At 41.1% G+C, this 17,348-nt stretch overlaps 1 protein-coding gene across 1 annotated transcript in view; it reads left to right on the forward strand.

The window, feature by feature from the left end:
- LOC306873806 (glutamate receptor ionotropic, NMDA 2A-like) overlaps positions 1-17,348 on the forward strand; it is a gene marked incomplete at both ends in the record, with an annotated part of 86,740 nt that overhangs the window by 51,684 nt on the left and 17,708 nt on the right. The window contains one exon of the mRNA XM_079423294.1: positions 7,873-8,468. Coding sequence (XP_079279420.1) covers positions 7,873-8,468 — 596 coding nt within the window. The remainder of the gene's footprint in view (positions 1-7,872; positions 8,469-17,348) is intronic.

Raw genomic sequence — 17,348 nt, forward strand, 5'->3', positions numbered from 1 at the left:
TGGTGACGAGTCTGCTTACAGACAGGAGGTTAAGGAGTTGGCTGTCTGGTGCAGTCTTAACAACCTGGAGCTCAACACGCTCAAAACAGTGGAGATGATCGTGGACTTCAGGAGAAACCCCCCTGCTCTCCCCCCACTTCGCCAGCTGAGGAAGTTCAACCTGCCACAGGAGCTGCTGAAACAGTTCTACTCTGCCATCATTGAATCCATTCTCTGCACTTCAATAACTGTCTGGTTCAGCTCAGCTACCAAATCTGACCTCAGAAGACTACGGAGGGTAGTCCGGACTGCTGAGCGAATCATTGGTACAACCCTCCCCACTCTCCAAGAACTGTACTCATCCAGAGTGAGCAAAAGGGCTGGTAAAATCACTCTGGACCCTCGCATCCAGCACGCTCCCTCTTTGAACTGTTACTAGTCGACTCTGGTCGACGCTACAGAGCTCTGAGAGCCAGAACGACCACACACAGAAACAGTTTCTTCCCTCAGGCAATCCATCTCATGAACACTTGACAATAATTATGGTAGACACACTATTTATACACTTATTTATCTAAAACACATACTTAGACTACATTTCAATTGCACACAATATACCTGTACATACAAAACTGTCTACTGTTATATACCTGTACATACAATTGTCAATTTGTATATTGTTATTCCTTATTTACTTGTTCTTTTCTTTGCAGTTGTGGCCTTTAGGCAGTCGTGGCCTAATGGATAGAGAGTTGTACTTGTAACCCGAAGGTTGTGGGTTCGAGTCTCAGGTCCGGCAGGCATTGTAGGTGGGGGAGTGAATAACCAATACTCTCTCTACCTTAAATACCACGACTGAGGTGAGACCCTTGAGCAAGGCACCCCAACTGCTCCCTGGGTGCTGCAGCGATGGTCACTGCTCTGTGTACACTTGGATGTGTTAAATGCAGAGCACAAATTCCGAGTATGGGTCACCATACTTGGCCACTCACCACTTCCCTTTCCCTTTTCCCCTTTTCTTTTTTAATTATTATTTTTATTATCTGTTTTTTGTTCTGTCACTGTCATTCTGTTGCACTGCGGTAGCTTCTGTCATGAAAACAAATTCCTCGTATGTGTAAACATACCTGGCAATAAAGCTCATTCTGATTCTGAAAGGTCTTACTGGTTTGGAATGACATGAGGGTAATTAATGAAATAATTTTTTGGGTAAACTATCCCTTTCAGAAGGCAAGAAATGTCACAGAATAACTCTTGAAAAGGCATGCCATGAATTGGAAACTATTCCAGGTGACTACCTCGTGAATCTGTTGAGAGAATGCCACGAATATGCCGTTAAAGCTAAATGCAGCTACTTTGGACAGTCTAAAATAGAATTCCTCAAATCTTTCCCTGGAGGTCGAATCTGCTGCAGAGTTTTGCTCCAACCCTGTTCAAACTCACCTACCTGTGATTTTCTAATGATCTTGAAGACTCTGATTAGCATGCTCAGGTGTGTTTGATTAGGGTTAGCGCTAAACTCTGCAGGAGTGGGCCAGATTTGAGGATGCCTGGACTAAAATATAAAACATATTCTGGGTTGTTTAACACTTTTTTTGTTTACTACATAATTTCATTCATGTTGGATATCTTCAGTATTAATTTACGATGTTAAAAATAATAAAAAATTTAGAAAGAAAAACCTCTAAAGAAGGTGTGTCCAAACTGTTGACTGGTTGTGTGTATGTAATGCCGAGTTCACACTGCACGATTCAAGTCGTCAGATCACCGATGTTTTCACACCCAACGCACGCGAGAAGTGATATGGAAATAACACAAGATCATGCTGATATTGTGGTCTGTAACTCCTCCCCAAACTTCCCACTTCCCTGTATCTTGCTCTATCATTGGCTGTAGATCATTGCCACTGTTTTTCAGTCAGAACTCATTTCACAAAGCAATCGATTTTAAATCTCAGATCGCGCCTTTGGTAATTCACACTGCGTGATTGTCACTCACGTGAACAAGCACCGATTTTCCTCCGATTTTGGGCATTTGTCTGCGATTTTGTGAAACCTGTTGGCAAGTGTAAAACGGGGCTAAAATCGTTCAGTGTGAACTCGTCATAAGCCCCGCCCCATCTGAACAGACAAAATGGCAATGCAACTAATTCGGATACTTGGGTAAGTGTACATGATTCAAAATCATGGCACTATTGTTCTCAGTGGGTTTCTTGAAGTGGTAGAGGTGAAGAGGAAATATTTGTTGGCAAGCTTCCAGGTCGGTGGCTGTAGCACAAGTGGCAAGGTCAAGGGTTGTCAGTCGGCACCATGTACAAGAAATCATGTTCAGGTCTGGTTTTCTATTACTATCACAGATGTTATCAACAGAACAGTACACTTGATTGCAAAAGCTTCATGTACCTCTGTGTACCTGGACTTTGCAAGGGTCAGTTTCTGACTGATGGATCCCTTGGCTCTAATATATCTTTATGGAGGTAAGTTGAAGCCTGGGGCTCACAGGAACTGGATGGATGGTGTTGGCTGTCAGCATACAAAAGGTGATCCTTTCTGAGTGTCCTTTCTTGATCTGATCTAAGAGGTCAATGGTGGAACAACACCCAGTGGCGATGGCAGAGACAGGTCATCTAGCAGAATGCCTGAGGTATCACTTTCATGCCAAGGAGGAAGTACTGTCCAAATCGCTCCTATCCTTCATGACTGTGCTCTTCAGTGATCATCAGAGCAGGGGATGCTAAAGGGTTGAACATGCTCAACCAAAAAAAGGCAAGTTCTGTTGTTGGCTCTAACTTAGAGATAATTGGCTAAGTACTGTCTAAATTAATAAACATGACTGTCATGACTTTGGCTCCCAAACTCTGGAATAGCCTTCCTGATAACGTTCGGGGTTCAGACACACTCTCTCTGTTTAAATCTAGATTAAAGACACATCTCTTTAGCCAAGCATTCACATAATGCATCTTATAATCTTGTACTGCAGTTATATCTGATCAAATGTACATTATTATTATTCTTTAGCTTGGGTTGAACAAATAATTTTTGCTTAGATGGAACAGCAGCTATGCTAATTATGTCTCTATTTGTTTCTCTGTTTCTGTCACGGGATTAACATCCCATGGTAACTAGGAATTACAGAAGCTTCAGTCTGGATCCAACCCTTAAATTATCTGAGATGACCGAACATCTGAGAAAAGATAACCCCTCAGAGGACCTCAGAAGATGCTCAGACAACATACAGAATTACCAAATTTTGCCATAAATTAAATATATTAAGGTTCTACAATATATAAATATATTGTGGAAACTTAATTTCCTGTAGAGCTGCTTTGCAACGATTTGTATCGTAAAAAGCCCTATACAAATAAACTTGAACTTGAACTTTTATCCTCTCCAAAGTCATGCCAGCTGAAATGAGTAGGTCATTCCTGACTACAGCTGTAATAGCTATGTTCTATTGTAAAATATTTTAGAATATGATGTAATGGCAAAACTGAATTTTCAGCAGCCAGAAACAAGTGGAAACATGCCCTATTTTTTCAAGGATTCTTTTGTGAATAGAAACATAAAGGACAACATTTATTTAAAGTAGAAATCTTTTGTAACATGTTTAAATGTCATTATTAAATGTCTTTAATTGACCGTTATTCAGCAAATATGCATTTAATTAATCAGAAGTATTAATTTATAAAAAAAAAAAAAAAAAAAAAAAAAAACCAACAACAACAATACAATACTAAATCCAAACTTTTGTAGAATGGTAGTGCAAGTGCCCCAAAATGGAGGAAGATATTTATATATATTAACATTAAAATTCTGGCAACTATTGATATGTCTATAAATATTGTAATGCTGATACATCATATTTACGTTCCATACTTGTTTTTCTGAAAAATAAATAAAATCAATCATTCACTACAAGTTCATTTGAGCATCACAACATTATAACGTAAAGAATGAAAATTGAGATTTGCATTTCATTCACAGGCTTAATAAATTATCATTTCTTTCAAAAATTTGCTTGGCCTTTGTCATCATAAAACACTCATTTTAAATGTAAAAATAATCAACATGTACAGTTAAATATCCAATAACAACCAATACTAATAATCTGAAACATTTCTAATATTGGCTGATTACCAACATGCTACTGATACAGGTTTACTAAAATATTGAGAAGCAAGTCAACCCTGAAATTGCAAGACTGCTTATAACCTCCAATGTTCTCCTCGTCCAGAAGTACAAGGGGTGAATGCTAGTCTCTTTTCCTGTCCTGAGGTCCTTTTTTTTTAATCTAGCTGTTTTTGTTTTTTCCCCGAAGTGTCAGTCACACTGTTGTTCAAACCCTGGCCAGTCTCTGCTGAGTAATAGCAAAACAGGGAGCTTTTTCTTTACTTCACCCACTTTGATGAAGTGAGAGCAGCAGGCATTTTCCACCAAAAAAATGGGATTGCTTTGGGACATATAGAATACATTCAGAAAGATTTATTCCAAATGTCTGTAGTGCCAGAGTAGCTCATTACTCTACTCTCTAATGTGTTTAAGCGTCTGTATTTAAAAAAAAAAATATGACCGTAGGACAGCAAACTCCCAAGCGTTGTATCTGAATCATAATGCTAACAACCATCATAAACAAATCAAATAATCTTTGATAAACTGTATTTTGGAAATACAAATATGAATGAGCATTTTAACTTTTTTTTTTTTTTTTAGGGCTAATCAGTATGTGTGGATGGTAAGCATCACTAAGCATGTGTGGATAATAAGGATAATCTCTGGAGTCTGTCCATATCATTTGAGATCACTTCAAAAGATCCATGCAGATGTTAAATTATTGATGTGAGTTTTCCTTCTATTTTTAAATTTGCATGACATTCCAAAGCTGGGGGAAAAAAAGTAAAACAAAACAAATTAGACAGCATTGCAATGATTATACTGCACATCTTCATACTGGCAATCAAAACACTTTTTTCATTAAGCAACATTCATATGCAGCAATATCAAGAAAATGGCAGCTCCAAGGTCAGGATGTGTGACAAATGGGTGACAAGATTGAAGAAGTGCTTTAACGGAAGGATATTTCTGCGCTCCGACCCTCATACCCTCTCTGATTAAAGCAATTTCCCGGCACACACATCTTTTGTGTGTTTGTTTGTGTGTGCATCTACCTGCAAACCTCCAGCTCTGCAGCTAAATCCTAACCCTCTTCACATGCTTATCAACCTCCTACCAAACTGGAAAACCTCTGAGCACCTCAAGTACCAAAAAAATTATTATGTGTGTGATTAATCTTCGAAACCTGGTCTAAGAGCGGGTATTTTTTATTAGATGCACTGTATGTGTGTGCACATGTACATGGCTATATACGTACAGTACATGCACCTTGGCTTATATCCATTTACACCTGAGATTTGTGTGGGCCTTCGTGTGTATGTGTGAGCGCGCCCGAGCTGTGTGCATATCTCTAATCCAGTTTCATCCTAGAGCCTCTTAAACGCTGAAGTGCTGCATTCACAGTGCAAAAGGGACCATCCAAAACATTAAGTGCAGCCACTACATTTGCATTGATTTATTAACTCCTCAGTGTATCTGGGACACAGTTTTAATGTCTCCTGAATTGTTTGTGATATATTTTTAGAACGTGAAATAACTGGTTTATGTGAAGTTTGGTGCTCGCTCCGTTTTGGATCAGTGGAGATGTATTGCTTTGTGTCTCACTTACGAGTTGAAGATTCAATTTTCTTTGTAGGTTCGGTTACAGTGAAGTACAGTTAGAGGAGCATACATTTACCTCATGTAAATTCAATTGCCTTTGGCCTCTTTATTTTATTCTGCTCAAAGTATGGTGCTAATCCTTGGCGAATACCTCCTCCTTACCTGTTTATTTGTGCATCGCAGTTTGCTTAAGCTCAGTATTTTAAATCTGTCACAGCACTGTGGTGGACAGATCAGCGTCTGTGTGTTTGCACAGCGCGTGAACCGTGATATTCATAAGCTCCATTGTCGATCGTTTATGTGTTTGTGTATTCTGAGATATCAAGCTGTCACCGCACAAGGATGCAGTCATTATTCTTAACTCAGTCAGTGACTCCAGTGTGACAGTGTGCAGCAATTTCTCCCTTCTCCTGTATTCAATGGCTCACTGTCTGCTCCTGATGCCTGCCCTTCTCTCTTTTGCTCTTTCCTGTTCCCTCTATAGACCTTTTTCACACTTCCACGTTCGCAAAGCTGAAGGCTTCAGTAGTAGGGTAAAGAAATTTCTGCTTTATCAGTGGCAGTGAGAAACAGCCTTTCCACCGTTTTCAAACATTTCTCAGGGGTGACGAAACAAAATGATTTCATGTTCTACGGCTGGATAAAAGCAGTTATTTTATGGTTTAAAGCAAGAGTACCTAAAGTAACACACTTAAAAATCTATGAATATCATTGCATTAGACACAAAATATCAAAGTACACTACCATCTCTTATGTTCACCAAGGCTGGATTTCTTGATGAAATATACAGTAAAAACTGTAATGTTATGAAATATTATAATTTAAACAACTGTTTTCTATTTTAATATATTTTAAAATGCAATTTATTCCTTTAATTGCAAACTGTTATCAATGTTGAAAACGGTTGTGCTACTTAATATTTCTGTGGAATTCGTTTTTGAATAGTAAAACAATTGCATTTATTTGCAATAGAGCTGTTTTGTACTATTATAAATGTTTTTACTGTCACATTTGATTAGTTTGATCATCCTTGCAGAATGGATTACTTTCAACAACAAAACATCTTACTGACCCCATATATTGTTTTATTATTAAGGTTTTTAGGATTTTGCTTCAAAGTGTGAGTGTGCTTTTTTGAAATGTTATTCATATATGTTAAATATGGCTTACAGTAAGTGTCCAGATGCTTTTTGAGGCTACTGAGGTCATGTGTGAACAGCAGTTCAAAAAAAAATTTTTTTTATTAAAGAAATACAAAAATTGCAATATAAATAAGACTACATAGCACATTCAACAACATTAGAGAAACAGGGGCATGCGTCACAAAAAAAACATACATTTATGAGTAACAATTGGACACAGGGAACAATAATATTGCATGGAGAGAACAATGATGTTTATATTCCTTTAATACACTTTTTATTCCGTATACTTTCAAAGGACATTTTAAAACACATCTTAAATTGTTTGGATAAAGGCATACTTCTAGCCCCAGCCAAATGAGCTTGAATGCATAATGACCAATTGTATACAACAAGATAGACTGCAGATGTGATTTTGGATTTGGATGCATTGTACATAATAGCAAAGATGGAAACATTGCTGTGTCTGCAACTACATTTACGTTTGAAATACAAAGGAAAATAATGTGCTGCAACAGCATCAGTGAAACTTTAGAAGTAACATTACTTTTTAAAACGTCTCTTTGGACTTGAGTTGGCTGCATGAAATCCTCTCAGAGTCACCTTAATTGTGTACAACTCATGGTTTTTCTTCACGGACCGTAAAGCTCTGTCTGAGAATCACCTTGCTATTTATTTCCTCAGATACTGTTGTACATTTAAAATGGAAGCTAACACTAGCAGAAAGGTACCATGTCAAGCTAAGGAAATGGTTTAAAATGTTGAGGTTTTATTGTGCCAGTTCAGCTAAGATAGTTTAGTTGATTTATCAGAACTGAAGACTGTCCATTGGCAAGAATGCAGGTGGAAGTACAATTAACCAACTATCAGAGTCGGATGTGACAACGCACTGTTTGTATTTCCCAGCATTTCTTTATCTAATTTTCCTTTTCTGTCTTCACTCCTACTCATGTTTCCCTTACTCCTTTTCTCTTCCACCACCTGTTCTTTCTGGCTGTCCCTCCCTCTTGCTCTCTCTCTCTCTATCTCTCTTTTTATAGGATGCCAGTTCTTCGTTTTTCCAGTTTGGGGCCTCCCTCCAACAGGAGGCGCTGTTGATGCTTGCTATAATGGAGGAGTACGACTGGCACATCTTCTCTGTGGTCACCACCAAGTTCCCAGGTTTCCAGGAGTTCATAGCCACCGTCCGTGTCACGGTGGACCACAGCTTCATTCGTTGGGACCTTCAGAGCGTAGTGACGCTGGACGGCGTCGGGGAACCCGAGGACCGAGCCCATGTGCAGCTTAAACGCATCCAGTCGCCCGTCATCCTCCTCTACTGCTCCAAAGACGAAGCAGCGTTAGTTATGGAGGAAGCCCGTTCACTAGGGCTCACCGGGGCTGGCTTTGTGTGGATTGTTCCTAGTCTGACGACAGGAAATCTCGAACAAACTCCGGAAGCCTTTCCGACGGGGATGATATCTGTGGCGTACGACGAATGGGATTATCCTCTGGAGACACGTGTGCAGGACGCTGTGGGAATTATCAGTTCTGCAGCCGCTACCATGTTCAGAGAGGAGGGTCGGATACCTGATGGAACGGCTAGCTGCTCTGGCCAATCAGAGAAGCCAGAGGTGCCGCCAAGTGCTCTGCGCAGGTAAGCACAGATTGCTTATGGTTGCATGCATGAAAATCTGTTTGCATAATGAAATGGACAAACATACACAAATGCAGGACTAACCCGAGATAAATACTTTCATATGTACTGTGCAATGGTAGTTATACTTTGAAAAATAGAGATTACTTCAACGTTAACTTGATAAAGCACAATCTTTTTCAAATTCTGTAATCTCAACATACTTATGTAGATGCTTCATGCTGTGTCTTTTGGCTCGCCTTTCTGTACTACAGCTTGGCCACCTACTTCTTTGGGCAAGCAGTTCCTTTTACAAGCCTCAAACTCACTGGCTAGCAGTACTCTTTCTTGTAACTCAATTCAGCTAAGTGGCTAACATGGGTTTCCAGAGTACATTAATCTACTCTGCAATAGGTGCACTTAGAAATGAAAATAGTTCTTAAAGAAATGAGTAGTACTTTTGACAAATGTGTCAAAATGATCTTCACTATATGAGTGGACTAAAAAAAGCTGTTTTATTGTATGTAAGTGACCCTTTCATTGTAGCCGTCATGTTGAGATAAATTTGAGTTATAAAGACAAACTTCCAGAGAACAATTTTTCAACTTATGCACCAGTCAGACTGTTATCTGGATGCTTTTTAGAGCTTTTGAGGCCAAAAGAGAGGCTAAAGCCATCATCTTGGTTGTTTTTCAAGACAAATCAGGACAGGCAACACACCAAGGGGTCAAGGTTTGGCTGGTTAGCATGGTCCAGTTAGCCCCTGATTGACTTGTAAACAATTGTGTCCAAAACTGTGTGGCTGCGAGCGAAGATGGCAGCATTCAAATTGCATACTTCCAAGAAGACCGAGCAACTGGCATTGAAATGAATGCTAACAGACAGCTTTCTCCAGGCATTACAGACCTCCACACAAACTACGAGACACAAACTCAGCACCCTTCGCAAGGCACAAATTCATGCACATGCTAACCCATAGTAAGTCTTGACAAGATGTCAGCAAACAATGTGGACGAAGGTCTTGCGATTTGCAAAGAATGGGGGAAAAGGAGCCAAACAATGTGGACGAGACAGTGGATGAGCAGACGTGGGCAGTAGCTAGCTGCCACTTTGATGTTTTTTTATGTTGTTTCTGGCTTCCCACTGCCTCACCCTCCTTTTGCGCTTTTTCCCCTGGAAATCTCATTGGCGGTTTGACATTGCCGCTCAGAGACGTACAAATGCACATATTTTTTTGACAGTTCAGCTAGATTTCAAGCAAGTTTGCGAATATGTCACTAGTGTGCACACTATGCATGTAGTATATGTAGTATCCATGACGATTTGGGGCTTAGAGCATAAAAGTGTGACAAGCAAGTCCTTGTAGTGTGTGCTGAACTTAAGAGCCAGCAAAACATAAAGGTCAATAAAAGCATGAGAATTATTCAAATGGAAAAAATGCTAATATATTAAAATAATCTATTTTTAATCTAAATTATCTAAAATAAATTGTTAAAAAACATTATATAAATAACTAAAATATATTTGTTTTTTATTGAAAAACAGAGTTCTTGCAACTTCTGGAATCACAAAATCAGTCATGGTTCATTACTGCAATATATCAGTTTCTGTTCATAAAAACAAGCAGCTTTGTCATAATTACAACAGAAATTTTGGAAATATTTCAGCCTACTTTGGGGAATATGGGGGGTCTTATGTTCAAAAATGTTGAGAACCACTGCTCTAATCTACAGCAGATATTGTAAAACTGTGTAATTTATATTACATAAAAGTATAAAATGATTCAATATTTACTTATAGGGGTCCTATTATGCTTTTTCACTTTTTGAATTTTAGTCAGTGTGCAGTAGTGTGTATGTTTGGGCATAAAAAGATCGTCTTAGGTTACATATGTAACCCCAGTTCCTCGAAGGAACGAGACGCTGCGTCAGGAGACGCTTTGGGGAACGCCAAACTCCGCTGCAGGAACTCCGGCACTGTACCAACTGGGCAGTTAACTGGGTCGAGCTGGCGATCTCCGCACCATGAATTGAAGAGTCTCCACTTCAGGGCGTACGTCTCCTCGTAGAGGGAGCTCTGGATTGGAGAATGGTCTCAACAACCTCGGTTGAGAGACCGGAAGCTATGAGCTGTGCCCCCTCAGGGGCCACACCCACAGCTTCCACAACTCCGGGCGGGGGGGCACAAGGGTGCCTCCTGCCTGTGAGAGGAGATCCCTCCTGACTGGAATCTCCCATGGAAAGCCGTTGAGGAGGGAAATCAGGTCTGAGAACCATACTCGGCCCGGCCTGAATGGGGCTACTAATAGCAACCGGAGTCCGTCCCGGCGCACTCTCTCCAGAACTCCGGGGGGCAGAGCAATCGGGGAAAGGTGTACAGACGAAGCCTCGGCCACGTCTGTACCATGGCATTCAGCCCCTCGGAGCTAGATAACGTAGAGAGTACCAAAGGGGACATTGCGCTGTCTGAGTGGCGAAGAGGTCCACCTGAGCCTGTCCAAACACTCTCCAGATCGGCTTCACTACCTCGGTGTGAAGCATCCATTCCCCGGATAACAGCCCCTGCCTCGACAGCCCAGCTCAGCCTCGTAGCCCCCTCGGGGAGAACCCCTTGGTCTTGCGCCACCACTGTAGGGGTCTCATGTACAGCAGGCCAATAGGTAAAACATTGGACGCAGCCACCATCAGACCCAGCAGTCTCTGAAACTGCTTGACAGTGAGTGACTGGCCCGAAGGGAAGTACCCAGTACTGGTAAGCTGCAACCCCAAAAGCAAACCTCAGGAACTTCCTGTGAGAGGGAAGGATGGAGACGTGAGAGTATGCGTCTTTTAAATCGATCGCGACAAACCAGTCCTCGGACCTGATTTGAGACGCGACCTGTGAGCGTGAGCATCTTGAACTTCAGTCTGCTGACTGAGCGGTTCAGAGATGCTGCAGATCTAAAATGGGACGCAACCCTCCATCCTTCTTTGGAACTATGAAGTACCGGCTGTAGAACCCGGACTCTCTCGCGAGGAGGAACCACCTCGATGGCCTCCTTCCTTAAGAGAGTATGTACCTCCTGTTCCATTACCAGAGCCTGCTCGGGGCCCACTAATGTGGAATTCACCCCGTTGAATTGAGGCGGACGAGAATCGAACTGGATTCTGTAGCCTCTCTCTACAGTGCGCAGGACCCATCTAGACACATTTGGCAGTAGCTTCCACGCTGCGAAATAGTCTACTAAGGGAACCAGTCCCTCGAGACTGGCCTCTGGTATAGTCAGAGCGGCTAGTTCGGTGCCCTGAAGCGGCGAACCGGCAGGGAACGACCGAACCAGCTGCTCTAGAAACCCCCGAAGGGGTGGCGAGCATCTCAGCTCCGCTACGGTACCGGGCGGAAGAGACTGAGACGTGCGCTCGCTGGAGACCGCTGCACCCTGAAGCACCGTAGGTGGCAGGGTTGGCAGAACGATCTCCTGAGGGCACTGGGGGAAGACGAGCACCGTACGCTGCGGTGAATCGTGCTCTACCCCAGTGGGGCTACCCTCATAAGCCCTGATCCCACTCACATCAGGGATTCTTGGCCGAAGACCTCTTCGCCTGCTTGGCTGGGAGGTCCTTGACCGCGTACCCTTCTTACCACGCCGACCAGCTCCAGCGGGGGCGAGCTTGCCTATACGAGGAGCCAGCACGCGGCAGGGGCTGCTCTCGCCCAGCAGCTCCTTGAGCAGGTCAGCCTGGCATGCCCGCAATACCACCATGGCGTGCAGAAAAAGCCAACCCGACCTGCTACCGCATACCCCTTGCCTTCAGAGACGACGCAGCGTCAGGGGACAGATAGCTCGCAAGCGTCTTTTCCACACGCGGCATCGCTCTGTGACCGCGCTCACTCGTCTCCATCACATTACCGTAGTAATCAAAAGAGGGGACGAAGAGGCGGGCCGAATTGTTTTCCCTACGACCTCGACACCTCAGTGTGGAGGTCGGGGAAAAAAAGGCAGGCTCGGATGTGGAGGCGAGTCTGAAACCGCAGAAAACACAGAAAACCCTCTCTGCGGTTCGACAAGCCACTCCACAAGCTCCTCATATTGGGGTGACAGAGTGGGTGCAACATGCTCGACGCTTCCCATGTCAACCTCCTCGGAGGAAGACACGAGAAACGCCGACGCCGCTGCCCGAGGAGAAGTAACCACGAGGCAGGCTTCCGAACTCGAGGAGCGGTCATGGGATCTGACAGGTGAGGATGGAGATAGAGACTCGCTCGTCTCCGATCCCTCCATCAGATCCCGGCGCGAACCCCACGAGGGCCGCCTCCGCTCTGCCTCAGCGGAAGTGGGCAGTGCCGCGGGGAACGCCAACACACACAAGCTGTGTGTATCCCCCGCATACACAAAAAAACATCTGCAGGGAGGAACACACCGCTCGTATTGCGCTTCTCCCATATTCCAAGCCTTAAACTGGCTCTTCTTAGCCATAGCTAAAGACAGACAACAGTAAATAAGACTGACAGAAACACAGAGCGCTTGCTGAATGACAGAAAGCTGACGCCGGTTTCACCGCACATGCTTTCATACCAGCTGGTCATTACGTCACCTCGCCCGTGACGTCCCTCCCATCCATTGGACAGATTTCATTGGTATTCAGAGCCGGTTACGCTGTAGGCGTTCCCCAAAGCGTCTCCTGACGCAGCTCGAGTTCCTGAAGAGGAACTACAAAGTTACAAATCTCAAAGTCCACTCCAAAGGGAGATATTTCGTTTTTAAAAAATCCCTTTTCAAGAACGACCAACAACGGCTCGTTTGGACTACAAAGTTGCTTTCTGGTGTTTGAGATATCACAAAGCGGCCAATTAGAATATCATTCAAATAAATCCCGTCTATGGAAATTCGAATGGTTGGCGGGTGGAGAGAACGCTTGGTTGAGCACTGCATGTTTCAAAATCGAAACCTGGTGTGGGTGTTTTTATATCACTGTATTTCTGAACGAAACTGAATGTGTTCAGAAAATTATGGATGTCATTTTCATTTCATCTTGCATGTAATGTCTGATAAAGCAGCGTTTGTGAACGGAGCGCTGCTTTGTGACCAGCGTTCCTGGCAGAGAATGAATTTGCATATATATATGCCGCCACAAATAGTGTAAATCTGTGGGACTATGGTATAAATAACAGTATAACAGTTTCACTGCAATTCATGTTATAATGTTAGAATTAAAGAACAATAAACATAATACATATTACCGTTTCACTTATCTGTACATAGTAAATGTAGTTATTTTAAGCTGTTGTTGACATCCTATCTAAAATGTGATTTAGCCAAAAAAAACTAAAATAACGTTACCACTTTAACAGGTCTTGTAATATCCGTGCGTGCAAAGGTTCTGTGCAATCCTCTTGTTCAATATTCTCAGGTTCTGAATTGATATAGCAATGTTGACGCCATCCTGCTTTGGCAAGGGGCGGGGCAGTACTGAAATACCGTCTAAACCAGACCGAGTTTGGACAGCCCAGGTCTAAACTGTTCGCCAATCACAACGAACTGGGACAGCTAACCAGTCACAACACATTTTGTTTTTTGGAAGGCGGGCCTTCATCAAACCCGGAACTAATCGAGCCGATTGTGCCAGGCTGGGGGGAGAGGTATTGTAATAATGTAAATTATGTGAAAAATTATTTGATTTTCACCAAGCATGAGAGCATGTTCTAGTACACCACCAAAAAAAAATCAAGACTTTGTAAAAGAGCATAACAGGCCCCTTTAATACATCCTGTGGGTCCCTAAAATGTCTGAAATGAATCTTAAATGGTATAACAAAAGTCATGCCAACTGATTGCTTATGATCTGCTTTTAATAAATTGTGACAATATGAGAGTGCATATTTTATTTTTCTCATCTTTTTGAATGAGCGGCTGGCAGTAGTAAATAAACATTTTAAAACAAGAGTCCTAGTTTATTTCAGGCTTGTTTGTAATTAAAAGGAAAGAAAATACATTATTTAACACATTTGGTGGATATAGATTTTACTAGTGTCAGCACAATCTGTTTATTACCTTTCATTATTATCTTTATCAGAAAACTTCCATATTGTTTGACCTCTAATTCATGCAGTGTGTGTATTGATATATTGATACATAAATTTCAGTGCATCAGTATATACTGAATATGTTTTGAGTATTTTAAACTTGCAGTGACTTTTCTGAATGTTTAATTAAGTAAATATTAAGTAAGTAAAATAATTAAATTGATTTATTTTATTGAAATTGTGTTGATTTGTTCTATTTGGACAAACTGTATTGATTTTATTTGTGCAAATGTCTTGAATTTATTTTTTTTAAACTCTGCAGATACCCTTAATCTACTGTTGCTTAAATTATTTTCCTTGGCTTTTAGGTCTCTACATTTTTTTTTTTCGCTTACTAAGCAGTGGCAAACAAGTAGTTTTTTCAGGCAACACATTTCTTGCTCCATTTGAGAGATGCTGGATATTTAAAGAAGCACAAAGATTGCTATTTTGGATCCCATTTAATTCCTCCTGCCCAATTCCTTTTATATCTCAATGATTGGATTGGTTTTCAGTTCCGTTCTGAGCTGCGAGGGCAAGCTTGTGATGTCTACATCGGCCAGGAAGACGTCCGTATCGCACACAGTAGTCGGAAGCAAAATCTACTGTTAGTTTAGATTGCGAAGGCACTTGCTGTGGCTGTTTTTTCAGAATGCACAGTTATCAGGAGTTGCCATGGGTTACCATCAGTAGCTGTTTGCAGCGTTGGTATCCGTCTGCTCCGAGTAGGTGTTCCTTTTGATCTCTCCCTCGTTGCTAAGGCTGTCTGTATCTGGGACACTGCAGACTCTTCAATGTGGGAACATTTTGTATGACGCCACCATCCACAGAGCTAGAATTAACCTTCGAAATGCCTCCAAGAAAGATGGATAAATGTGTTGTGATTCTTGTAATAGCAAAGTACACAAATATAGTACAGTGTGAGCAGTGGAATTTATGTAACACAGAATGATCATAAAAGAGGATTATGTTGTTGTAATCAGAAACGTTGGTGTGATGTTTGGTAAGATGTCAGTGAAAGTTGGAGAGTATCTTACGGCTGTCATACATACACATATAGACACAAACCAAAAATACTGCATCTGAGTAGCAGGTGTAGTTCTGGCTTTTGTCCTTCTGTCTGCCCAGAGGCTAAACCCTGTTTCTGATAAATGTACTGTATGTCTTGTCTTAATTAAGTCTGTTACTCCCCTCCCGCACACATGCATATGTATACATACAGCTGTCCTCGAATAATAACTCCAGCAATTAGTCCCTATATTACAGACTGTCATATATTGTTATAATAAATATGCTGATATAGATGCTTTGGTCAATACAGATTAGTCTGGAATTACAGTATATTTAATCAATATAACATAAGCAAGTAAGTGGTGTTGTTCTGAATATCTGATCATATATTATATGTTTGTTTCAGTTTGATTGGTAAAGCAGCGTTTCAACTTTTTACTTTGTATCACTCACACGCTTATCTATGTTTGCACTTTCCAGACAGACTGTCTATTTATTTATTTTTCCCAAAAACATTGATTCATTCTGGAATGAAACAAGTGACTGTCTTTACAAATGAATCATTGAATCATTCATTCAAGCAATTTGTTTCAAAACACGGATTCATCTAGCAATGAAGCAAGTGGCAGTTTTTGGTATGTGAATTATTGAATCTTTCACTGAATCAATTACAAAAAAAACAAAACAAAGAATAATTCTCTCTAGTGAATCAAACATGAAGCATCTCTACTGTGGACTAGGGTTGTCATGATACCAAAATGTCAACATTGGAAGGAAAAAAATAATTTATTAATGCATTTTTATACTACATGTACAAAATTATTATGTCAGTAGTGATGAAGCTAAATAATAATTTTAGTTATTTTTAAAACAAGTTATTTTATATATATTGTTAATTTTCTAATAAACTGTGGAATTATGTAACATTAAGTGCAAATTTTTTGTTCATAAAATTGTTGTTATTGGCCATATTTTCCGAATTTAATATTGGTCGACCTCTTCCCATTATCATTACATGATCTGAAGATCCCCGTTTTTGTCAGAGTTATGCATTTTTGAATGTGATGAATTAGATTTAACTATAGCAATTTAGTTTACTTTTTTTTTTTTATATTTCACAAGGCTTGCAAAGTCCATATAAGTATACGGACAGAAGTCGTTGCAACACAACTCTTTTTGTTGTTGCCATTTGTTGTTCTTTAGATCAATCAGATACGGGCTCATATGTGTATTTTTATATAGTTTTGAACATCATTAATCAAAACGGCAGCCCCTGTTATTTTCTGCATCCCTAGTTGTTAAGGTTAACTTTAGTTAGCTGGAGAGTTCTGTAAGTTGTACCTGTCTTTGTGTTTGTCTGACTGTTGTTGTGAGCCCAACACAGACCTGCTGTATCTGCTCAAGCGCAAACACAGCAGCTCCTTTCATAAGCACCTCCTGCAACATTATCACCTTTACACAGAAGACGCTGCCACGAGGCTGACAAGTCTCATGTTTTAAGCACTTGAGTGATTTCACAGCCTAAGGCAAAAGTGTCTGCCTTTTGTTTTGTTAGAGTTGTGGCAACTCCTTTACTCCAAATTATTCACAGTCTGACACATTAACTGTTAATGGCATCGATTATCATCTGCTCGTCTGGAGCACTGCTGTTTAGTTTAGTTTTTTCCCCCTCTCTCAGTTTAATGGAGTCACATGTACTGTATTTCTCACTGTACAGATTTAAAGTCGACTTCATCTGGGGGTATTTTCAACACTTGATATACTTTTTAAACATTAAACACCTTAGCGGTGCGAGCCCTGTATTATGGGAACATGAATCTGTTTTCATCAGACATTTTCCTCTGCGCTT

The sequence above is a fragment of the Barbus barbus genome (genome assembly GCF_936440315.1).
Source record: "Barbus barbus genome assembly, chromosome: 8".
Lineage (NCBI taxonomy): Eukaryota > Metazoa > Chordata > Actinopteri > Cypriniformes > Cyprinidae > Barbus > Barbus barbus.